The sequence below is a fragment of the Alnus glutinosa genome, chromosome 4, assembly GCF_958979055.1.
Source record: "Alnus glutinosa chromosome 4, dhAlnGlut1.1, whole genome shotgun sequence".
Classification (NCBI taxonomy): domain Eukaryota; kingdom Viridiplantae; phylum Streptophyta; class Magnoliopsida; order Fagales; family Betulaceae; genus Alnus; species Alnus glutinosa.
In genome coordinates, this window is record NC_084889.1 from 32,661,031 (window position 1) to 32,686,468 (window position 25,438).

General features: G+C 35.1%; 2 protein-coding genes and 1 long non-coding RNA gene across 3 annotated transcripts; 2 read left to right on the top strand and 1 right to left on the bottom strand.

The window, feature by feature from the left end:
* Positions 1 to 8,048: 8,048 nt before the first annotated feature.
* Positions 8,049 to 11,792, bottom strand: LOC133867444 (uncharacterized). Its single transcript, XR_009900057.1, has 4 exons — positions 11,408 to 11,792; positions 10,327 to 10,406; positions 8,937 to 9,062; positions 8,049 to 8,731 (listed from the first exon to the last, which is right to left on the bottom strand). It is a non-coding gene; the product is annotated as an uncharacterized LOC133867444 (long non-coding RNA).
* Positions 11,793 to 13,730: 1,938 nt separating this feature from the next.
* Positions 13,731 to 17,104, top strand: LOC133865223 (nuclear pore complex protein NUP43). The gene is made up of 5 exons (XM_062301586.1): positions 13,731 to 14,523; positions 15,434 to 15,503; positions 15,992 to 16,229; positions 16,396 to 16,469; positions 16,680 to 17,104. Exons 1-5 carry the CDS (start codon positions 13,898 to 13,900, stop codon positions 16,731 to 16,733), a joined length of 1,062 nt encoding a protein of 353 aa, XP_062157570.1. The 5' UTR covers positions 13,731 to 13,897; the 3' UTR covers positions 16,734 to 17,104.
* Positions 17,105 to 17,919: 815 nt separating this feature from the next.
* LOC133865297 (large ribosomal subunit protein bL35c) lies at positions 17,920 to 21,128 on the top strand. The gene is made up of 3 exons (XM_062301677.1): positions 17,920 to 18,365; positions 18,657 to 18,773; positions 20,782 to 21,128. Exons 1-3 carry the CDS (start codon positions 18,096 to 18,098, stop codon positions 20,857 to 20,859), a joined length of 465 nt encoding a protein of 154 aa, XP_062157661.1. The 5' UTR covers positions 17,920 to 18,095; the 3' UTR covers positions 20,860 to 21,128.
* The last annotated feature ends 4,310 nt before the right edge of the window (positions 21,129 to 25,438 follow it).

Sequence of the window (25,438 nt, forward strand, 5' to 3'; positions counted from 1 at the left end):
CAGATTTATTTTTTGCAAGAAACGATTCATCGTTCCCACAGACGACGCAAAACTGTTGATACAGTTTCTAGCATGGTGACGCGTTGCCTGATGATTTACCTTGTTTTTCATGATCTGCAAAATAATAAACACTGCGTCGAAAGGTGCCGACGATCCCCCTCCGATGCCTAAGTCAGAGAGTATTGATTATAATTTTTAGAGAAAACAGTGTGCTTAAGATAATTGAGTCTATCTTTATACCTATTATAAATATGTATTTATAGGCTGAAAAATGGCAACAAACCTAATGGCTGGACTTAATATTATTTAGGGCCTTAACTGTGGGCTGATCATGGGCTTGGTGGCCCACAACCTTTATGAGCAGATAATTTCCCTAATAGCTTGTATTGTTAGTAGTTAGTCTTAGCAGGTTGGATGTTGTTGGCTCTTGTCTGGTTGTAAATGCGTGTTATATAGGTTTTGATTGTATTGTATTTGTTGGGTTTTGTTGTTTTGCTTTTGATCTAGCTGAATTGCTAGAGTGAGGCTGTATTCTTTCTCGTGTTCAATGAAAATAATCATTCATCTAAACAAATAGAATGATCCTAATGGTGCGTTTAGGTATTGAATTTTTAGAATTAGAATTGAATTCTAATTCTATTTACAAATATCGAGGTAAAAAATTGTGTTTGGGTGTTGAATTTTGAGATTGAAAAATATTATATTTTAATAGTAAGAAATGATTGGAAGTTTAAAAAGTTGTGTATAATGATTGGTATTTTGAAAAGTTGTGTGAAATAATAATTTATTATATATTGATTATTTAATTAAAAAAATAAATAATATTTTTTTAAAAAAATAATTGAAATCAAAATTAAAAATTAAAAAAAAAAAAAAAAAAAAAAAATGAAGGAAGGGGTGGCTGCCAACTTTAAGGGTGGCCGCGCGCCACCCCCAGAGGAGGTCGGGGTGGCCGCGCGGCCACCCCCAGTGGTCGGGGGAGGCCGCGCGGCCACCCCCAGTACTCGGGGGAGGCCGCGCGGCCTTCCCCAAGGGTCGGGCGTGGCCGCGCGGCCTCCCCCAAGGGGGGTGGCTGCCAGCCGGCAGCCACCCCTCTGTTTTTTTTTAATTTCTTTTTTTATTATTTATTTAAATTATTGATATTTTATTATTTAAATGTGGGACCCACGCGTTTTTTTAGTTAACTTTTCCTGCGCGTGGGTCCCACCATTAATTTGAAAAACAGCATTAAATTTTCTCAAAACTCGGGTCAAAATCCGGGTTTTATGCGGGTGAGTGGGTTTTTTCTAAAACCCGAGTGGAATAATTATTCCACTCGGTTGCCAAACAGTTCATTAAGGTTGGTTGGAAATGATAGTTATAAAATAAAAATGTGGTTTTCAGCATTATATTACTCTAAAATTGATCAAGATTTTTTTTTTTTTTTTTTCGCATTTTACTCTTTTGAGGACTAAAAAAGAAAAGTTAGTGGTAGAAATTATATTCCACAACAAATGAAAAGCTCATTTTCAATAATTAGTTCATGAATAAACTATTTAAGCAATTAATTATATGGTCTAAAACAGAGCAATTGAAAGAAGTTATTTTTCTTTAACAATATTAAATCACTTTGCTGATATTTCTAAATGTAAAATACTTCAAGTATACTGTAGATGCAAAAATGCAGTAAGCGGGTAAGTGAGTGAGATCATCTAAGAATGATCCAACGATGCCCATGTACAAATGACTAATACATTTAATTTACTATTTTAGTGCTACGTTGTGGCTACAAATTTTTCTTTATAAAACCCAAAAAATAAATTAAACTATTACCAATCTTTTTTGTTAATTTTCTTTTTGTTCTTTTTTTCTTCCAACGACCTGTCTATGACTTTTCGTTCTTGCCTATGAGCCACTCTTGGACGAAATTCCCTATTCTCTTTTGGCAATTCAAAAGGCCAAAAGGAATTATTTGTTGATATATTTTTTAAAGGAAAAGGTACATATATTCCTCGGACTAGGGGTGAAGAGTCCACAATTATCTAGCAATTCATTCTTCAATATTTATTGTTTTTTTCACTAGAAGTTTGGATTAATTTCTTTCGCTCTCCCATAAACTTTATAAAGAAAATACAGTGCTGGTAGCCTGGTACCGTAGGAAATCCTTCAATTAAAATTTACGTAAGTATGATTTTGATGAAATTTAATGCCTAAGGAGTATTAATTATGAAATAACTTTAGGTGTGGTACTATATACTCACCAATTTAGGCAGCTTATAATAATCTTTAACTAATTGAATTGGTGTTTTTAATTGACTGAAATTTTCAAACTTACCCAAAATATTACCCCCCCCCCCCCCACCCCCAAAAAAAAAAACACAATACGACAGGAGTAATGCTACACATCATCCTCTTGTCCTCCTTTTATCCTTCCAAAATTGATGTGGCTCTTAAAATCACCATTGGATCAAAATTCAATAATGATCTATCATAAATTCAATGGTGATTTTAAGAGCCACATCAAATTTGGGAGGACAAAAGGAGGACAAGAGGATGATGTGTAGCATTACTCATACGACAGAGATACTAATTAAGTGAATAAACAAAAACAATTAAGTGGGATGAAGCTTAATGATTGACGATGGAGGTGGGCAATGGGTATGGAGAGGAAACTTCCCTACCAAATTAAATATGACCCCAAAAAAAATCACAACACGACAGAAATACTAAGCGATTGAACAAAAACATGCAATTAATGCTCCGTTTGTTTCGACGTAAAATGATTTCGTTGTAAAATATTTTCGGCGAAATCATTTTAAAAAAAAATGATTTTCTTGAAAATATTTTACGGCGTTTGGCTCGTATGGAAACATTACGAAAGACGAAAATCAAAGTCTGACAACTGCCGCCAGAATCTGGCAACATCCGGTTGCCGCTGCTGGATTTCGACGAGCAGGTTTGGCCGAATCCTAGCCATTTTGGCCAAATTCGGCCGGAACCATCCAGATCCGTCCGAACCCCTATCATTTTGGCCAAATCCATCCAGATCCGGTCGGCTTCTGACCATAGCCGGAATCTGATGGCCGGATGTTGCCGGATTCTGGGGCCGGTTGGATTCCGACGAATGACCATTGCTAGATTCCGGCAATCGGATATCAAATGTACATATAAAGACGAAGAGTTTAATTTCAGAAAACGATTTACGATTTTGAAAATCGTAAATCGTTTTCTAAAAATTAAAGAAATTTTTTTGGTTAAACTAAAAATGATTTTCGTTGATCATTATTTTTTGTCTCTATCAAACACCATAAAATGCCAAAATCATTTTTAAAAAATCATTTTACGTTGAAACAAACGGAGCATAAAAACGTTGGATGAAGCTTAATGATTGACGATGGAGGTGGGTATGGAAAGGAAACAAAATAAAACAATTAAGCTAAACGAGAGTTACGTCTCCTATCATTCGTTAAACAGGAGTTACGTCTCCTATAACACGTTAGACAGGAATTACGTTTCCTAAATTTTATATGCTAGAGTTACGTCTCCATGTGATGAAGGCAATAAATTATTTTTTTTTTTTTATATATACACGTCCACACAAGAGGAAGAGGAAATAAAGTACCCTATTCCTAAGCAACCAAATTACTCATCACCATCGGGAAAGAAAGATGAATGCAGAGTGTTCATACAAAAGGAGAGAAAAAGCGCTTGTCATAGGCATTAGGGAAAATTACATTTTACTCTCTCAAATTACCATCCATTTTCAACTAGTCTCACAAACTGTCAACATTCTGACTCCGGCTCCCCAAACTATCAAAACTTTTGAAAAATGTCCAATTTGGCAAAATATCCTTATATTACCTCTGCAATGTGTCATTTTTCAATTAAAAAAATTAAAAAATTAAAACTTAAAACTTAAACTAAAAAAACTAATTTTTTTTTTTTAAAAAAAAAAAAATAGAAAGGAAGGTGTTTGGGGGTGGCGCCACCCCATTTTCCTTATTTTTATTTTAAGTGTTTTTTAGCTTACTTTTTTTAAATATATATATATATATATATATATATATATATATATGCATTTTTTAATTAAAAAATGAGACGTGACATGGGTAATATAGAGATATTTCGTCAAATATGACCATTTTCAAAGGTTTTAGTAGTTTGGGAGGCCGGAGTTAGAGTGTTGACAGTTTGTGGGATTAGTTGCAAAATGAATGGTAATTTGGGGGGTTAAAATATAATTTTTCCTATTAATAAATAATTCAAACACATAATACTCTTAAAAATCCAACATAAATTAGAACATTTATGATCCGTTTGGGAGTTGAATTTTTTAATAAGAATAATATTTTGAATCTGTTTGTAGATTTTAAGGCAATGAAAATGTGTGTTGAATAGAATTCAGATTCTTTATGAATAAATGTTGGTGTTGAATTTTGTAGATTAAAAAAAAAGTGTTTTTTAAAGGTAGGAAATGATTGGATTGTATGAAAAGTTCTGTATAATGATTGGTATTAATTTTTTATATTGAAAAAAAATATATTTTTTTAATAATAGGAAATGATTGAATTGTATGAAAAGTTGTGCATAATAATTAGTGTTATGAAAATTAATGTTAATTATGATTGAAATAATCATGGCATTTGAATAAGGGAAATTAAAAATTAGAATATTTAAATCCGGGTTTTTATTCGGGTATATTGCGGGTTGAATGTGGGTTTCCGAATTAGAATATTGAATAATATTCAAACCAAACAAACCTTTAATATTTCAATTCATGCTATTTCCCCATTTCTATGGACAGACAATATAACAGATTAACAGTGGGTGCATACCAGGTTCTGAATTGGATTCATTTTCCTAAAATTTCACACCCACCAAATACAACTATTTAACATATATAATTTCCTAAAACACACACATGTATTGAAGCCCTAAATATACATTAACAATCATGGATTTATTGAGACAATAACTATAAAAACTCAAGTGATAAGAATTACAAGATAGTTGTTATTATAAAACTAGAAAAAAACTTTTTCTCTATAAATAGAGTTTGAAAAAAATACAATTTAACTCTCCAAACCTTAATTTTCTCCTCTTCTTTCACAGCCTCTTGCTCTCCAAAAACCTCTCAAAAAGCCAATGTTTGTTTGCTGGGGGAGGGGGGCTCTATGCCCCCTCCTCCCGGTTTTTGCTTTGTCCTATTAGCCTTTTAGGGCTATAAAGGTTTTGATTCCTTCCTGGGTTGGTCCAGTGGAGGTTAGAGTTTTCCAGCCAATAGTGTTGTGAAATTTTTGTCCCTACGGACTAGATCCGGTGGTGGTTTTAGTCCCCCTAGCCCTTTTAGACTATGGAGGTTTGTTTTTTCTTTGTATTTCGTCGTTTTTCTGTGCTTGCTTGGTAGGAATCACCCAATAGAGGTTCCAGAAAAGGAGAATCTGCCGTTTGTGTCACCGGTGGAAAGATTTGGAAGTGGTTTAGTTTCTCAACATTCTTTGGAGCCAGATCTGCTCAGATCCGCTGATCTACAGACGACACACACCCTCCAACCATACCCATCATCATCCTTTGATCCAAACGCCGCCTTTTCCGACTAAGACGCTCACAGGTCACTGGCCCATGGTCTGCACGCGCTTGGGGTTTTCCACCCTTTCGGCTGCACGTGTGAGCTATGCCAGTTCTGGTGGTAGCCGAGGACTTCTGGTGATCATCCACTGCAGGGGTTCTTTCGGCGACAACACGTGTGCTTCACGCGCCGGCGGTTCTTTTCTCCGACGGCCGCCTCTTTTTTTGGGTGCTTTATGGTATTTGATTTTTCTGTCCATCATTTGGTAGTTTTGCTATGTTCGTTAGTTTAACCCTGGTCATTTCTTTTTAACCCAGAATATGTGACCTACTCCCAGATCAAGCAAAGGTTTATGTTGACGTAGAGGCATCATTCTGTTGACTAGGTTTCTTTGTAGCAACTGTCTGTGATGGTCTGAGAGTTTTCATTACCAGTTTGCTCTGTGTTCGATTAACCTGGTCCTTGGTTCTCGCCCAGAATGCGTGACCGACTCTCTCTTCAAGCAAAGGTTCATGTGAACGCAAATGCACCATTCTGTTTGGCTAGGTTTCTTTTGTTAGCAACTGTTTGTGGACTCATGATGTGTGTACACCTATAGAGTGGTTGACTATGTACACCAATTTAGTGATTTCTTTTGGGTCATTAATGAAAGCTTAAACTCTCTTAAAAAAAAAAAAAAAATCTCCTCAAACTACCATTCTTTCTCTGAATGGCTCCAAAACTACTAAAGCTTGCACTTTGACCCCCCCAAACTACCAAAACCTTTGAAAAAGTCACATTTTGGAGAAATATGCCCATAATACCCCTGCCACATGTCATTTTTCAATTCAAAAATAATATAAAAAATTCAAAAAAAAATTAAAAAATTAAAAAAAAAAAATTAAAAACTAGAAAAAACTAAAATTTTCTTTTTTCTTTTTAATTTTTAATTTTTTTTAAAATATTGCGATCTACCGGAGAACATACTGCTTCTTTCTAGCATCGTTGTTGAGTACGATACACGCCTGTAACTCGGCGAACTCATCCTCATCTCTCCGAATGCGGACATGGCTAACTTCCTATTCTTCGATGTTTATAATATTGATCTTTCAAAGGTTATGAATGATTCAATCTGAATTTTGTATTGTTACAAACGACAAGCAAGTCTATCATCATTGTGAGGGACCTCGATCAGTTTTGGACTGAAAAATCAACAACCGTGAGCTTATTCATTGATGTTCATATCTATTTTCCTTTCTGTGATTGGCATTCAAAACGTTGGCCAATAGCTACCTAGAGCTCAAAGATCACAAGTTTTTCTTAAGTGGAGGATATTTTCTAGAGCGGGGCGAGCTTGAGCTCGATCAAGATCAACAAGCTGATGATGTGAATTGGAACTCGCCAAACCAGGCTATAAAATCGATCATCATGGCGTTGCAAACGAACAATGACCAAAGGAGTGTCGGGAAGATCGGGTCACGGTTGAAAAATAACGCCACCCCAAACAACCACCTTTTTAAAAATAAAAAATAAGAAATAAGAAATAAAATTTTAGTTTTTTTTTTAAAATATATATATATATATATATATATATATATATATATATATATATATATATATATTCTTCAATTTTTTATTTTATTTTATTTTATTTTTTAATTGAAAAATAACACATGGCAAGGGTATTATGGGAATATTTTGCCAAAATGTGCATTTTTCAAAGGTGTAGTTTGAGAGGCCAAAGTGCAAGCCTTGATAGTTTGGAAGGCCATCCAAAGAAAGAGCGGTAGTTTGAAGAGCTAAATTGTATTTTTCCTATAGAATTTTGTATACAATCAAATAATCAAGCAAAGATATAGTTAAGAAAATACTTTGACATATTGATATAGGTCATAGGCCGAACCACCTTAATTCTGTCTCTCTTTCTTGTTCTTATCTCATTCCAAAATTATGTGATCTTATATTAAAAGGAAAAATGGTCTTTAGCGACAACCCTGAGTCGTCGCTAAAGCCCTTCAAATGGTCGCTATTGACTATTAGCGACTTTGGTTGTCGCTAACGTGGTTGCAAATACTCCATTGTTAAAGACTAAATAGCAACGACTTTCAAAGTCGTCGCTGATAATGACTATGAGCGACGACAATAGCACCAAAAATTGTTACTAAAAATGCTTCTCAAATGCCGTCACTAATGATGCACACATCAGCGATGACATTGTCGTCCCTGATTATATAAAGCAACCCTAAAGTCGTTGCTAATGATATTTGGTATATTAGCAACGATAAAAGTCATCCATAATAGTAAATTATTTTTAAAAATAAAAATGTGCCAATTGCATTGTTTTTTTGCCAATTAATATTTTGGTATGAATTATCTAAATCACATTTATTAATTTGCATAAAAGATAACAAACCAAAAATAGAATTTTGGTCTGTCCTGGGCTCACGTCTTTAAGCAATGCATCTATCTAAGTTAGAAGAAATAAGAAAGAACAAGATGAAATTACTCAAGTGCACTCCCAGCTTGCAAATTGTTTAAGCATAACAATCATCCTCAAAACGAAATTTGATAAAACATTAGGTATTGAAATACTGAGTCTTCCTCGCCAGATTACATCTAATGGGTGCATCCAAAAATTTAACCAACCATTATTTGTATAGGCTCCAAGTCTTAAATCTAAATTTGTCAATGCTACAATTGATTCTGCATTTGTAAATTTCAATAAGTTAGAAATTCTACAAAAATCAAAATCCTTACAAAGAAGACTGAAGAATAAACAACATAAACATTTAATTTCTTGACAAATAATGCATACTATTAAAACACAAATTTAATTCTATACATGTATCAGATTAACCAAACTTGTATGGCGACTAGCCAAAGAAGCTGTATTCTTAACCCCATGGGGTTGGCCTGATGGTCAGGCTTGTGACTTCTAGGGAATATTACCCCTTGAGGTCCCAAGTTCGACTCCATCTAGGTGCAAACAATCTTATGGGGCCAACCATCCCAGTTGTGTGGGAGGGGTCTTTAGGCCTCTGACCATCTGCTGGTGTTTCAATGCTCAATGCCTGGTATGGCGTCGGATATTGAGCCGAGGATTTGTCATTGGGTCCTGGCAGGCAGTAAATACGCTCGGAAGGTTCGACTACCACCTTGGTGGGCCAATCGTTCAGCGAACGAGGTATACTGTAGCTATAGGGCCTGGGGGATACCTCGTATATAAATAAAAAAATTTAAAAAAAAAAAAAAAAAAAAAAAAAAAAAAAAAAAAAAAAAAAAGCTGTATTCTGTCTAGGAATACGTGCAAACAGTGCATCAACAATAAGGGGATAAAGATTATTGTCACAGAAAAATTATATATTAAGCAACATAAGCTCAAGACCTGTAAAATAGAACACCCACTCACCTCAAAAAGACTTGTAGTGATGGCGGAATTGATAATTAATGCTTGTGCTAATAATAACATATGCTGAACTCAAAGACCATCCAAGTCCTCTCCATCGCCCTCCACGACTCCAACCCTTTCTATCTTCTGCAAAGGATCCAAAAGCAAGTCTAATCAAAAGCGGGATTTGTTGTGCTACCAAATGTGCCGCTTGGAACTATTACAATGGAATCGGTCTTAGAGTGTATTTTGGCTATGTTAAACATTGTTGTAATCAATTATGCGTGCTCGGCAAGTGGCTTTGGTAAAAAAAACAAAAACAAAAAAAAGAAAATTAGCATATACTCAATTTATGGTTTTTTTTTTAAAAAAAATTATAGGACTCTTATGGGTATTTTGATGTGGCAGATATGGAAGAAGTGGAATGTTTCATGGAAATCTACAACAACTATTAGCAATTTCTCAAGATTGCGCCTGTTCTACCACATGAGCAAACACGTGCTCCATGTATATGTATTAAGAAAAAAAGAAAGACAGTGAGACGGATCAACTAGTCTTTAATTTGTTTCACTTGTAACAATTAATGTAAGAGTTTTGCCTATTTTATCCTATAATGTCTGCAGCATATGTTTATTTCTTAACAATAGTTATTGATGCAGCGTGGATTGACGAGTCTTACCAGAATAAAGGAATTGAGGTAACATAAAAGAAAACTCAACCTTTGAGTATTTCTTATTGAAAAACATAAACTATGGCTTAAGCCATAGTTGTAACCCTACTAAAATATGAAATAAAAAATGACCAGCATAGAGTCGTTATGTATAAACTTACTTATATAACAAGTTTTTTAAAAGCCCTCTTCCCAACAGGAGAATGCATCACTAGAAACTAAATGAAAAGCATCCAACGACTAGAAAGAAGAGTAGGGCTGAAGATTGAAGCCAATGATGACCTTCTCAATACATCAATCTCTCATTCCCCAATACCTTAACAACGTTGCATTTCAATGTAAAACAGAGTCAGATATTCATTGCCAACTATGCCAAATCCATATCCAACAAAACTAGATACCAACTCTAAATGCATAAAAGACCAAAAAAGTCTCCACAAAACATCAAACAATATCCAAATTGAAGGCAAAAGACAGAGTTTAGGATCCATTGCATCTGTCTATCCAAATTCAATCAATCAAGAGGTTAGGACCCAGAAACAGGATCATATAAATTTGAAAATGTTCCTAATCTTCTGATGTATATAAGTTACAGCCCGTGGACTGGTATTCGATGGACAAGCATAACAACTGAACACTCTACCTATCGGATTACCAATACAAAAAGTAAAATCAGAATACTTTCCTTAGAGATAGGCCAATAACTAAATATTTAAAACATTAAAGCAACATGAGATTTACCATCCAAAAATGACTTCCTTAGGATTCAGTTTTTGGTGGGAAACTAACATATTGTGATAGTACTCAATATCCAAAGCAACCTGCAATCCCAATAAACATAAATAAAAATATCGCACACATAGACCAAACTGAATTTGGTCAGTTTGATCACTAAACACAATAAAATTCTACCAAAACTCATTTTGATTGCTAAAACATGACAAATATCATTCCATAAAATTCTATCAATATAATTTGGTCGGTTTGATCTCTAAACACAATAAAACTCTATCAAAAATCATTTTGATTGCTAAAACATGACAAATATCATTCCATAAAATTCTATCAATATAATTTGGTCAGTTTGATCTCTAAACACAATAAAACTCTATCAAAAATCATTTTGATTGCTAAAACATGACAAATATATTTCCATAAAATTCTATCAATATAATTTGGTCAGTTTGATCACTAAACACAATAAAACTCTATCAAAAATCATTTTGATTGCTAAAACATGACAAATATCATTCCATAAAATTCTATCAATATAATTTGGTCAGTTTGATCACTAAACACAATAAAATTCTATCAAATCTCATTTTGATTGCTAAAACATGACAAATATCATTGCATCAAATTCTATCAATATAATTTGGTCGGTTTGATCACTAAACACAATAAAATTCTATCACATCTCATTTAGGAAATACTTAATTCTATCAATATTGATAGAATATTACAATTTCTTTTGTTTTCTATCAATATTACTATTTCCTTTTTGTTTTCTTCTTAATTTCATACTGATTTAAATCGATGAAAAATAAAGAAGTAGGAGCGTTAAATGGCACTAGCTTGTTACACATGCAGGGAGATGTATACCGGCCCTTCATGCTACAGGTGAAACCAATTGAATAATATTTATTAAAGAAGACAAATTTTTCAAGTGACCGAGAGGTTTGTTCTCCCTTAGCCATATATATATATATGACGCCATATATATATATATGAATGAGTTTTGCAACAAACAAAACTGGATGGAAATGAAGAGATAGATCGAGGTAGAAAGTGGAAAAGAAACAATATTATAAATTGTACGTACCGTATTCTTTTCTCCACTGTTCGAAATATGGGAAGAGGGTGGAAGTGTAGTCGCGGGCTACAATTTCAGCATGATTTGGAGGCTGGGATTGGATCTTCTGCATCTCAGGCAGACTCCCGTACAAAAAAAAGAAGGTGAAGGCCCTTTGATCCCTTGTACGCGCAGCTTCTTCCTGATCCTTTCAGACTTTAGCCACACAGTGCTGTAAACATGAAATAGCAATCCAGCCAGGGCTATAAGAGCTAGCGGAAAAATCATTCTCAAAAGAAGAGAGACAGCCTTCATCATCTTGGGCTTCCAAGCATTGCCCAGTCGATTAGGTTTTCTTTACGTTCTCGTCTCAAACAATCAAACAGATAAAGAGACAAAAACAGAAAACACGAGAGAGAGACGATAGGACGAGAGAGAGAGATTTCAAGGCAAAATTTTCAGTCAAAACGGTGCGAAATTTTCATTTTTCACCTTAGCGCCAGTGTTTCCCGCTTTATTGATGAGTTTATTATAATAGGTTGGCTAATACTTTGGCCAAATTTTTTTTTTTTAAAAAAAAAAAAAAAAAAAAAAAAAAAAAAAATCCTTTATTAATATTAAACAACAAATAATAATAAACTAATAAAGTATTCTTATAAATTTGAAAACAAAAAATTCCCTTTATTAATATTAATATCAAAACGGCACCGTTTGAATTGTTTAAAACGGCCAGTAAAGCATTAATGAGTTTATTATAATGGGTTGGCTAATACTCTGGCCAAATTTTTTATTTTTATTTTAAAAAAAAAAAATCCTTTATTAATATTAAACAACAAATAATAATAAACTAATAAAGTATTCTTATAAATTTGAAAACAAAAAAACGAAAACTAATTGTTTAAATAAAAAATTAAAAATTAAAATGACCCCCTTGGTTTTTCAATTTTTTTTTTATTATTTTGTTATAATTATAAGAATTTTTTAATTTTATGAAACATATTTTTGTCATCGAGGGGGCGACATTCGCATTTTTTTTGTAGTTTAGATGGGACATTGACAATTAGTCAATTTGAGGGGGTATGTGTATTTTTTCCTAAAAAATATGTAAATTTGTGATCGATTAATTATTTGATTGTATCACGATTGATCAGATTAATGCACAAAGATGATAGAAAACCTATAGAGTCACGATCAATCAGACTAATGCACGATAATGGATCATATGTTATTATCATTATTGATCGGACTAATGCACTAAGATAATACAAAATTCATATACTCACGCTCAATTGGAGTAATGCACTAGATCGAATGTTCGATCGATCAGAATAATGCACTAGGATCGATTATAATTTCTATCGATTATATGATCCTATCATAATTGATTGGACTAGTACATTAGCATTAATCGAACACTATATCGAACCTTCATTGTATCAAGTTTGATTGATCGAACTCTATCACAATCAATCAGACTAATGCACTAGGATCGATCGGAGTAATGCACTATGATCAATTGGATCTTCTATAGATTTTATTATTTATCATGATTGATTAGACTAGTGCATTATGATCAATTGGGCGTTAGATCAAACCTTAACTATGTGAATTTTGAGTTTTCAAACTCTTTCATAATCGATTAGAGTAATGCACTATGATCGATCAGATCTTTTATCGATCATATTGTCATATAAGGATTTATCATACTAGTACAGTAAGATTGATCGAATGTTAAATCGAACATTCAATGTGTAAGTTTGATTGATCAAACTCTATCACGATCGATCAAACTAATGCATTAGGATCGATTGGATGTTCAATCGATATGAGTAATGCACTATGATCGATCGAATCTCCTATCAATCTTATGATCCTATCGTAATCGAACAAATTAGTACATTATGATCAATCAGATGTTATATCAAAACTTCATTGTGTCAAGTTTGATTGATTGAACTTTATCACAGTAATACACTAGGATCAATCGAACGTTCTATCGATCCTATTATCCTATCATGATCGATCGGATGTTAGTGGCGACTAGTAAAAGTTGCCGCTAATGAGGCAATTTCATGTTCGATCGAACCTTTAATCATGTCAACTTTGATCGATCGAACTAATGTATTAGAATTGATCAGACATTCTATCAAACTTTGAATCGTGTCAAGGTCTATTAATAATTTGATCGTATCACAGTTGATCGAAATGTGGTTAAAAGTGTATAAAGAGTTCAAAAGCTAATCGTGTAACAATTACAAGGACACATAAAAGATACTTAAAACAAAAAGTAAAAAAAAAAAAAATAGGGAAAGCATGAAACAGAAAGAGTAATGTTTCTTGGACGATAACTCTTTTTGGATATTCAATTTTGGTTAAGATCACAAATCTGGATTTTTTTCCTTTAAAACTTGAATTAAAATCCATTCAGGCTTTTTCATTTCCCACCAAACTCACCTCCTTCAAACACTTCAATCTGACAACGCCACCCAGCACACATACCCCCGCTAAAACCCTAAACCAATGGCCGTTACAGGCACCGCCCTCCCAGGGCGTCCACAAATCCAGAGACTCCCACAACCCCATTACATCGACGCCGTCCGGTGGCTCCCACAGCTCTCCGCCTTCGACCGCTTCGCCGTCCTCGCTCTCTCCTCCCCCTCCCCCACACTCGAAATTCACTCCCTCGACCCCCAAACCCTAACCCTAGCCCCACAGTCCACCTGGGCCCCACCCTCCCGGGTTTCCTCGCTCCGAACCTCCCGGACCCAGACCCACCAGCCCCTCATCACAGCCGGCACCGTCTCCGGCTCGCTCCACCTCCTCTTCGCCAACGCCGTCGACGCCTCGATGTCGGAGCTCTCTGTGCCGGAGAAGGAGCTCCATGCCGGGCCAGTTTCGGGCGTGGACGTGATGGACGGCGCCGCCGAGTGCGTTAGCGTTGGAGAGGACGGCCGGGTCAATCTGGTGAGCGTTTCGGGCTCCCGGTTGGGTGTCCGGCGGGTTTTTGATAGCGAAGGGTTGGTTTCATATACGGCTGCTAAATGGGCGTCGCCGGCTGAGTTTGTCACTGGTGGGTATGGTTTTAGCCTTCAGTGGTGGGATCAGCGGAGGCCCGGCGGGGCGGTTTCTCAGTTCAAGGCCAACTGGTAAGTAGTTGTTGTTTCGTGTAGTGTTTCTTTTGTAGAAAGCTTGCTGAGTAAATGTGAATTAGGAAATAGGTGAAACAAACGCTTTATGTAAATTCGACGTTGTATTATAAGATTTGGTGCATGAAATCAATAATTCAAAACTCGAAATTGAACTTGTTGACAATATTGCCTGAATGTGCTAGAAGATTGTCCGGGTCAGAATTGTGCTCGTTAACTCGTATTTGTTTTGGTATTACTAGGCCTGGAAAAACATATTAAGACGTGTAAACTTCAGATTTGGATCTGGCTTGGATTGGTTAGTTAATGAAAACTGAAAAGGAGGATGACATTAGTACTGGGATGTTTATATAATTTGGAAATTTATTGAGCTGAGACTTGACAGGCATTGTTTCGTATGTAGCTTACGAAGTGGTCATTTCCGAGCGTTATTTTTCATATATGGTTAACATTAGAGATATGCACGTTGAAGTTTATGTATCAAATATGTGTATTCTAGTATTTGTGATGGTATATATGTATTTATGTATGCGGGGGAGCATAGATGGATGTGCAGATAATGATAGGTTGTTTTTGTGTGAGGAATTCTTTGCATTAGGCATTTGATTTGGTTAAAACACTTAATATATATTATATTTGTCTTTTCAGTGTGTATTTGTAAGTTTGTATTCTAAGTATCTTGGTTGAAATGCTTAGAGCATCTCTTCTAACCTTTCATAGGTTCTGAGTTTTATACATTTAAAAAAAAAAATCATCTGCATTTAAGCACACCTGTTTAAATTTATTGCTCCATGACTAGAAATGTGTTGAAGGATAACTAATTCATTGACCTTGTGCTTGTTAATTTATCCTTCAGACTGAAAATAGTTTTCCGTACTTATCAACTGTTATGTATGTGGTAATGTTGCAGGGCTCAAGGAACAACTTCTGGGATTGTACACTCCATTGACATCCATCCATCAAGAAAACACACTTGTCTGGTTAGATGCCTGCTCCACCATTCTTCATTACTATCGTCTTTTCTTGTTTATTTAATGGGGAAGATTTTTTCTTTGGGGGAACCTCTCTCATTTTTCCAAAGATCTTTCAGCCTTTCCTCCAAATATCTTTATACATGTGTGCTTCTTTTGTTTACAATCCCATGAGATATGTGTCTTGTTTCAAATTCTATAGCTTATTTTAGTCGAAACATGTCAAATTTGGTGTGTTCTCTTCTTTCATGTTAACAATAGTGGAATCAACACTTACAACATGAAGGAAATTATCAACCAATGAATTACATTTGACATGATATGGTGTATACAGTATCCATCTCATGTTCTCATTGACCATAATGATATTACATTTTCAAATTGTTTTCTAGCTTCAAGATTACTTTAAGGTTCTAATATGTTATGTTTTAAACACTGATCTCCTACGCAATTGTTTGGTTCTTGAATCTTATGCTATTATTATTGTGTACTTATAGGCAGGAGGTTCCTTAGGTACTGTATTTGCCTGGGATATTAGATGGCAACAACAGCCAATTATTCTTTCTGGTATTGGGACAGGTGAGGCTGCAACTCGTTTAGCATGTGAAAGTGAGGTTTGGGAAGTTCAGTATGACCGCTACACTAAGTCTACAAACGTTGGCAACATCTCATCCTCACGGATATTACCTGCTATGATCTGCTCAGAAGATGGAATCCTTGCTGTTGTTGAACAAGGTATGGAGTTCTTGTTGCAACTGTGGTTGAGTAACCAATTATTATGGATAAAATCCTTTGTGTTAATTTCATTTGCTAATAGGCGGAATGGTTGTTTTGTTTTTGGAGAAATAGAAATTTGCTTCCAAAAAAAGCTGAAGTGGGACTGACTATTTATAATGCACAGATGAAGAACCAATTGAGCTGTTGGCAGAACCTTGTGCAATCAACAGCTTCGACATTGACCGGGAAAACCCTTCGGTAAGTGGAAAATGAACTGATATGGGTTTGAACTTTGTGCAAGTGTAGAGGAGCAATGTTAGTTAATATACTTCCACCCCCCATCTCAAAATAAAATAAAATAAAATATATATATATATATATCCTAGAGGGAGGAAAATAAAAGAGCGAGAGAGGAAAAATCCTCTACAAGCTTTAAATCTTCTGATGCTTCTATGATGTGCTATTCAGGACGTGATATGTAGTTTGGAGTGGGAATCTATATTCATCTTAACAAGGCCATAATATCCAGAATCGGACATGAAGGTTGCATATTTAAGATTCCACTCTGCCTCTCTTTCTGAGAGCTCAGCTCTTATTCAAGGAATGAAGCCTGCCCAGTTATTACGCGCTGAATTAGTGGATTGATGCCTATAAAGGATGTAGGGAACACTGTCCTGTTTCTTCTTCTATGCATTAAGCATATGTGTGAGTGGATTGTAATGGTTTGTAGTTAACTACCTTTTCAGTATAAACAGTGTAGAGAGTTTTCTCGTCAGGCATTTGTGGAGGAACATTGGTAGGAGAAAAAGCAGGTTGACAATTTAAATCCATTTACTTGGGCAAGCTATTTTCATGATGCTGCCCTTAAATGAGAGATGCTACATCAATTGTATGTCACTTTTCAACAGGTAATGAGGTAGAGCTTGTGCTGCATCCGATCACATACCTTCCTGCAGCATGGGCTTGTATTGCCCAGCATCCTAGTCTCATCCTCCAAACCGTGTTGAGTAGCAAATGGAGGAGCTACGGCCCACTCGCTGGTTATGATGAACCGGCCGTAGCAGCGTATAAGGAAAAACCAAGACCCCCTTTCCTCCAGGTAAATAAAAGAAGGAAAGGTAAACTTTTTATCACTTCTCAAATGCCGAACCAGTTTTTAAAAAATAAAGCACAAAATATTTTTTAAAAGATAAAACAAGTTATAATTTTAAAAAATAAAATAAAACTAGAGTTGTGTGGTGTCATCGTCTGGCCAACACGCCTAACCTAATATCTATCATTTACTGTTAGGACTAGAACTTTTAGTGTATCTAATCACATTCACTTTCCATGTTGGCCTAACATAGTGCTTTCATTGTTGGTATTCTTTTCAATCTTTACCCATTTCATCGCTTCACTGAAAATTCCCTTTACTCGTATGGTGGCGTCAAGATGATTGCCAATCAACTTTGACAATCTTGAGTAGATATCTTTTTAAATATATGTGAAAATCAAGTGCTATATCTCAAAGTCTTTTTTTTAAAAAAAAAAAAATTAAAAAAAAAATAAAAAATAAATATATATATATATATATATACATGATACAACTTGAGATTGATTGCATTTCAAAATGTCAAGTTGTCAACAATACATTAAATTTACAGTCAAATAACATATCTTCGCTTTGTAAGTTTTTTCTTTTTGGCCCAAACTTTCCCTTTAGTAGGATGTTGGCGAGTGCATTACAGACCATGAACTCGCATTGTCCTCACCCGTGAATTCCAAGAAAGATCGAGGCCCCCAAATCTATCCCCGCCTTTATCCACACGAACTCCACCACAAGCAGCTTCTTTCTTTCTTCTTCTTCTTCTTCTTCTGCTCCTGAAAGCTTTTAACGGCAGAAGAATGGCTTGTGCAACCTTAACGGTGTCGTTTTGTCTCAAAATTTCTTCCCCATTGTGCTCTCCTCAGTCGACTCGGGCCTCCCACGGCCTCTCGGTCCAACTCGCTCCGTGCAACAAGTGGAGCTCGCTGAGACTCGGTTCCTCGCACAGCTTTTCTGGGTTCTTCGGCTCGGTTCTTTCTCAGAAGTTCCCCACAATCAGTCCCCTCCCTCTCAGGCCTCGTTCTCTCACTATCGTCTCCGCCAAAGGCTACAAAATGAAGACCCACAAGGTCCCTCTCTCTCTCTCTCTCTCTCTTCTCTCGGTTTTAGTTCCATCGTGTTTGGTTGCTGGGGAAGCTTGGGAGAGTAAAAGAAAGGAAATTTTTTGTAGTTGTTATGCTAAATTAAATAGCAATACACAAGACCCATGATTGAATTTGCACTTCCCAAATGAAATTCAGTCCTGGGAGACTACAGCCTGTGCAATTCTGTGTTGTTTTGACTTCCTACAAATTACGAGCGTTCAATTGAGCTTTTTTATTTTTTATTCTTAGTTATTTGGTGAATTTTTTTGTTAATAGGCTTCAGCGAAGAGATTCAGGGTGACGGGCAGAGGGAAAATAGTTCGGAGGAGAGCTGGAAAGCAACATTTGTTGTACAAGAAGAACAACAAGAGGAAATTAAGACTCTCCAAAATGGTGCGCCCGGCCTTCTTCCTACATTATCTCTATACTTGCATATATAGAAAAAAAATAAAATAAAAAATACAAGTCTTAGATTAAATTCTTATGTAGGTTAATTTTGGATGGCTAAATTTGATGTTGGATTGAATTTTTACATGATTTTGTGCTTAAGGTCTATCCATTGGTCGATAGCATATACTGAAGTGTTCTGTTTTAGGCATTGATTTGATAAGTCTGCTAATATGCTTGAATTTTGCTATATAGGGAGACTGTGTTGGTTAAGAAATGAAATAAGTTCCACTTAGAGTAGAATATAGAAAAGGCACGTGATTTGGTTACAATCGTTGGATCATGTTTGTTCAAATGGAGAACCGGGGTGAGGATTTGTAAGAGGCTGAAGAAGAAAGTATGAAAAATGACATAGTTGACGCAAGCTGAGTGAATATTCCTCTTTTTGAATCTTTAAGAGGGTTAAAAGATCTGAAGAAATGTGTTAAAATAAATAAGACAAAAGGGTTACCAATTTGTTCCTCATCTATAGATATTACAAGAGCAAATTACACAAGTATGCGAGGAAAAGTGATGGAAAGATTTTCTAGATTTGTGTGGAGAATCCAATTTGAAGAGGATGCTCTGATTGAGATACTTCCTTCTTTGTATTTTTGGTAGGGAAGATAAAGATGCTTTGGAAGCTCGTTAAAAATGCAATCTTGATATTCAATATCAAATCTTTAGGTTTTTGACAAAATTGAGCAAGTAGTGGTCCTCGAGACTGAATATCTTTCTAGTCTTTTGTCTTCTTAATGAAACTATGTTGAAGAATAAGGAGGAAATAATCCACGATGTTTGCTTTATATAAAGGGCCTTGTATCTGTCCTTTTTCTTAATGAAACTATGTTGAAGAATAAGGAGGAAATAATCCACGATGTTGTTTTATATAAAGGGCCTCGTATCTGTCCATTTTCTTATATCTTCATTCATCATCTGTCAGCTCATTCCAAGATTCGTTGTATTGCTGACTTTACCAAAGATTAAGTTCTTGTTTGGACATCTAAGTTGGGAAAATCATCACATTTGCTTAACAGAATACGTCTAATTATTCCCTATGGCAGTATCATGTGGTTTTTGCACTTAAGAGATGAAGGATCACCTCGTAGTTTATTGTCTTCTTGTGTTTTTTATCTGTTCTGTTTGCTGTCTCTTGTGTGGAGTTTCTTTGATGGTATGGACTTTGTTCGGTAACCTCTTCAGAAGTTGGCATGTTAAGGTCTTCAGTCCTGAAGCTTTAATAGAGAGAGAAATGTTAAGGTTTGTAAATGAGTAGAGTGAAGAATTTTATCTCGTAGAGCAAAGGAAAAAATCTTGTCATATTGAGTGCATTTCTACCTTGGTTCTTGTCATGTTATCCTTTCCTTTCCTTTTTTCCCCCCATTGTTCAAGAGAGTATAAAAAGGTAGGGGCCATTGTCTGTTGCAATGGAAAAGTCTTGGGTGCCAAGTGCAAGTGAATGGGTTGGAGTCTTGAAAGTCAGCACTTTATGTTTAAAAAAATAATTGCTGAATGTTAAGATTTTATCAAGCTGCCCCTCCAATGATCTTACTTATGGGGGACCAACACTAGAGTGAAATCCTGAAGCTTTTAGATGAAAATCTCAGATTAAAATATGTGGGCAAGAGCCGCTAGGACATGTTCCTTGTGTTTAACATTCCATTTCCACTCAGAGTTTGTTTAGGACATGGATACTCCCTGCAAAGGTTTAGTACTAGAGTAAAATTCCTTTTGAAAGAGAACTTACATAAATGCCTTAATCTACCAAGAATGGATCTTGATACTTTGTTTAGCTTGGAATAAAATGGGTGTGTTTTGAATGACTTGAAATACTATTAAGACTTACTAGTAATTAGGTGCTGTTTCTTTTGCATGTAAATAGTTTTTTTTTTTTTCCTCTCAGATTTAGCATCACTGTCTGAATTCCAGTTTGAAAATTGCTTTCTTTACGCTTCTGATTTATTGTCATGCACAGCACCCAGTCAACCGGAGTGACTATGACAATGTGATTGGTGCCTTGCCGTATCTGAAAGTAAATAGAAATGCAAAGTAGACATGATGTTTCCATTTTATGAGGGAGGCTTATCTGGTCTGTAACATGCTGATTACTCACATTTATGTAGAAGACAAGTGCTTTGATTTTATCCTCACCGCTTGCAGTAGTTATTGCTTGAATTTGCTAGAGAATGGTGGTTCTTTTTAGTTGGATTCAAATGCTGGTTGGCAAATGTAGCCGAAAAAATAGCTTTGTATACATTTAGCCAAGTTACTTTGATCCTGTATCATTTTTTGGAAGCAAAAAACATAAATGTTTTACTGCAATCATGTATTCTACACATGATGGGATAATGTTCTCACATGCCTGAAAGGAGCCCATAGTTGTTGTCATACAATAAGCATTTCGGTAAATCTAAGGGTCTGTTTTTTGCTAAGGTCTTAAAAACGCATCTTCATACCTGCAATTTGAAAATATACAGATTTTTATTTTTTATTTTTTTTGTGAATTTGTTTAAAAACACTTGATATGCAAAATATGTAAATAGCCAGATGTGCAAATAGATGCTGCAGCAACTGGGCATCGTATGTGCAAATAGATCTATTATGGTATTGCACAAAGTAGGCCTAGTAATTAGTAAAGCGACTTTCTGTGATACAGGGGACAGAGACATGACCAATTTATAGAGTGTTAAAACTTCAATGAAGATTACATAAACTTTCCTCAATCTGCATAATAGATTACTATCTATATTGTTTCTGAAATTGCTCAGAATTAAACTTTTTTTCTCATACAATCAATGTTCTCTAGTTTTTTTTTTTTTTTTCATATTTAATTAATATTCGGATGCAAAATATTTTTTAACTCAATTGGTAAAGTTTTTCGACATCACATCGTAACCTAAAATTGAATCTCAAAATCATCTGGACTGAGGTTTATGAATTAACTTTTGTGTGTAACCAGTTAAAAAAAAAGGAGGTTTAAATAGTCCTCCTTGCTGTGACAACTAAGACAGTTTTGGTCTATTTGGGTATGCATTTCAATTCATTAACAAAAAAAAAAAAAATGCAATACGAAAATATGATTTTTAAAAACATAGTTAAGCGTTTGGCCTTTAAAATCGCTATTTAGCTTTAAAAATTATGCATTTTCAAAGAAACACCCCTTACCTGCGATTTGAAAACGCTTTTTCAAATAGCAATTTTTTTAAAGAAGTAATTCTAAACAATTTATTTTCTACAATTTTGTTTAAAATCGCATTTAGTTTTCTACAAAATTGTAATGCTAAACGCACTGTTTACTTTTTTTAGTAGTCATTCTCTTGGTTGGTGAGCGAAGAAGCTTTTGGACCGAATACTTTATTTTATTTGGCTTATTTTTATTTTCTATTGTTTTTATTTAACATTGTATCAACTATATTAGGGTGCTTGTTAGGTCTGCCACCCCTTGTGTATCTTGCTTCTGTTAGTGTTACCAATAAAAAAAAAAAAAAACACAAGTGAGCCAATTAAGTTGTTTTTTTTTTTTTTTTTTTTTTTTTCATAAGATGCAAAGATACAACAACAAAACAGAGGTGTCATAGGCGGATGCTTTCCCCGTTCAAGGAGTAGATCTAATAAGAGAAAATATAAGTGGTAATGCTACTAAAGAATCTAGTCAAAGCGATCTATCTGACTAAATTATGAGCGCGAAAGTTAGTGCTCTTATGAATTTTGGATGCTGTCCGGCTCTTGAAATAAAGTTAACACTCAAATGATATTTGAGACTAATGATGTGATCTCCCAATCAAAAAAATGTCAAAGAAATCTGCTGAAAAGGGCAATGAATCATCTATCAAGATGACTCTGTCAATTTTAAGGTCACGAGCTATATGCAGAAGCTACAAAGGCAAAGGGGGGCCAACTCTAGTGCTAGCAAAAATGATGGAACCTTCAAAATTCGAACATACAGCTGCATAAATAGAGAAATGATCCCTAATTGCAACATCAAAATCCAGTTTGGTGATTCCAAAACGAGGGGGGGACTATTGAGGGGGCTAAAAGGGTACGTGAAGGGTGAAATTCCAGGCCTTTTGGGTGTTCATGACTAGTGAAAATGACTGTCCTAATTACTCTTTGGAGGGCACCTTTATTCCTAATGTGCCAAATGATATAAAGAGCATTGAAATTTTGGGGGCAAAGAGTTATTAGGAGTCGTGGAGAGAGTCAACGGTAATTTGAAGAAAGGAGGAATTGCAGATGATATTTTTTATGTTCCCATTTCCCAAAAATTAAGTGAGCTATGAGTTGGCATAAATATCTTTTTCTATTCCAACCTCTCCGGATTGAAGGTCAAGAAAAAAGGAAAAGAAAAGATTATATTATTGATAACTGTGGTCGGCCTGAATGGCAGCCACCCATTTCTTTTTTACAATTTTTTTTTTAAAATTTTTTTTAATATATTTATATTTTTTTTTATTAAGAATGACACGTATCTCGATTTTATTGACGCTATCGTGACGTCTAATGAAATTTGACTTCAGAAAACTATTTGTAAAAAATTAGGCCAACTACATGGATATTTTAATTCATTCTGATATTATAGGGAGCAATTTGTCTTCTTTTTTTTTTTTTTTTTTTTTTTTTTTTTTTTTTCTTTTTTTTTAACAAGGAAATAACATTCATTATAACATGAGGCCCAAACGGCCAAAAATTGTAATTAAGGGTACAAAGACTTATAAAAATAAAGTACTAAACTAATTCTTGACTTGGAAGGCAACTGCCTTAACAGAAGGACACCGAAAAACATATCTCTTTTACAATAAGTTCTACTAAGAGAGCAAGATCTAATCTAAAAACTACATATAAAGTCTATCATGGTAGGTTGCAAGATTAAATAACATAACACAATCTAAAGAAGCCAAAAACATAAATTAAATAACATTGGCCGACATAGAGGTCGCAGGTAGATCTGTATAAGGCTTCTTTTAAAAAAAAAAAAACTTTCTTTGGAATTAGCTTATCTGCGTACTAGAATAAAATCTTACCAAAACCTACTCAAGAATAAGCCTATTCACCTGCTGGAATAGAACTAACCCAATTTGTGTACCAAAACATCAGTCTTCTTCTTCATCAAAATGTTGCCAATCATTGCTCATAACTTTGAACATTCCAATCGCAGAGCGAAACCCACAAACTCCAAACTTTCAAAAGGATTAGAGGAAAACACCTTTACCTCTTGGTTTTGCAGATAGCCACTGAGTAAGAAGAAATCCAATAGCCCACGGCTCACTGTCGGGCCGAAAACAAAACCATAAACAGAAAGCAAGTAAACAAGACGAAAAAAAGTAAGAGTTGAGGGTCGGGGGTCAACCAAGATCTGAAAAGGAACCGGCGGCTAAGGTTTTTTGTAAAAAGGTTCTTGAATTGTTTTTAAAATGTTCTGTACTGGCAGCATTTCCACCTATCCCCCACCTCTCCCTTGGATTCGAATAACCTTTCCATTAGTTTGGATTATCTCTATTTATTCTATGTTTTAGATAATGATTTATTTCTGTTTAGTTTGTAATCTCGTTTCCAAGTAATTATAAAAAAAGAAATAAAAAAATGTCCTGCACCTAAGATCTTGGATTTGTCATTTAAGCCGACGACAAAGATCAGTGATACAGCTTTTCCAAACGGAAATTCCTTTCACATGTCAATGTCCATTGAGGTCCAATAGTAAGGAAACTGGTGTGTGTGTAGACTTGTAATAAAATAATAATAATAAGAAGAAGAAAGTTACCTTAAAACAGAGATGGATGCAAAGATGTTTGTCTGCATGAAAAAGGCAACAGGAAAAAGGGGAAAGACGATTGTTTTTAGCTCTTGATTGACGGCCAAGTTCCGCGTAGCGGTTGAGGCATCATATCATTTGAAATGATCAATTCGTCCAAGTCTTCTTTGGCGGCAGGATTTCATGAGTTTTTTACACTCTTCGGCTTTGCACAGCAAAGCTCCAACGTCTGTTTCCCACCGAGTGAGGTAACGCAGTTTGTCGTTATCCGACGAGAAGTGAGAGCCATGAGCCATCATCATTGCTTCCACACACACCCCTCAGGCTCAGAAGAGGAACACATCACTTCTATCTGCTTATGATCAAAAGGGTGTAAATATAGCATGTGGGCATGCTCTCTCTAGTGGGTTTCATAACGACAATATCTGCAGGTGGGGGGGTCTATGCAATTGTCCTGTTTTTTCTCTTGCAATCGGATAAGTGATTGTGAAAGATTTCCATTGAAGCCTATTTGTTCGAACAATAACTTATTTATAGTTGTCAATTTTTGACACGATTTGCTTGGAGGTTTGACCCGTAAGATCCTCTATAATTTTATTAGTTTCTTTTGGTCGTTTCTAGGCATCGAAAGACACTTAAAATGTCACATAATTTAGAAGGTGGCATGTTACAATTGTGAATTGAATATATTCTCATCAGGTTCTTGCTCTCTATGTTGTAAAAAGAGTTTTCAGCAAAAAATTATCTTTTAATTTTATGAAGAAGAAACGTCTCTGAAAAAGTGAAAATGAAACCTTTTTGGAGGAAAATTCTTCATGGCTGTCTTAATAACATACCGCATTTTTAATATGTAGCATTTTCCCAAGCGTTTAGATGCCTAAAA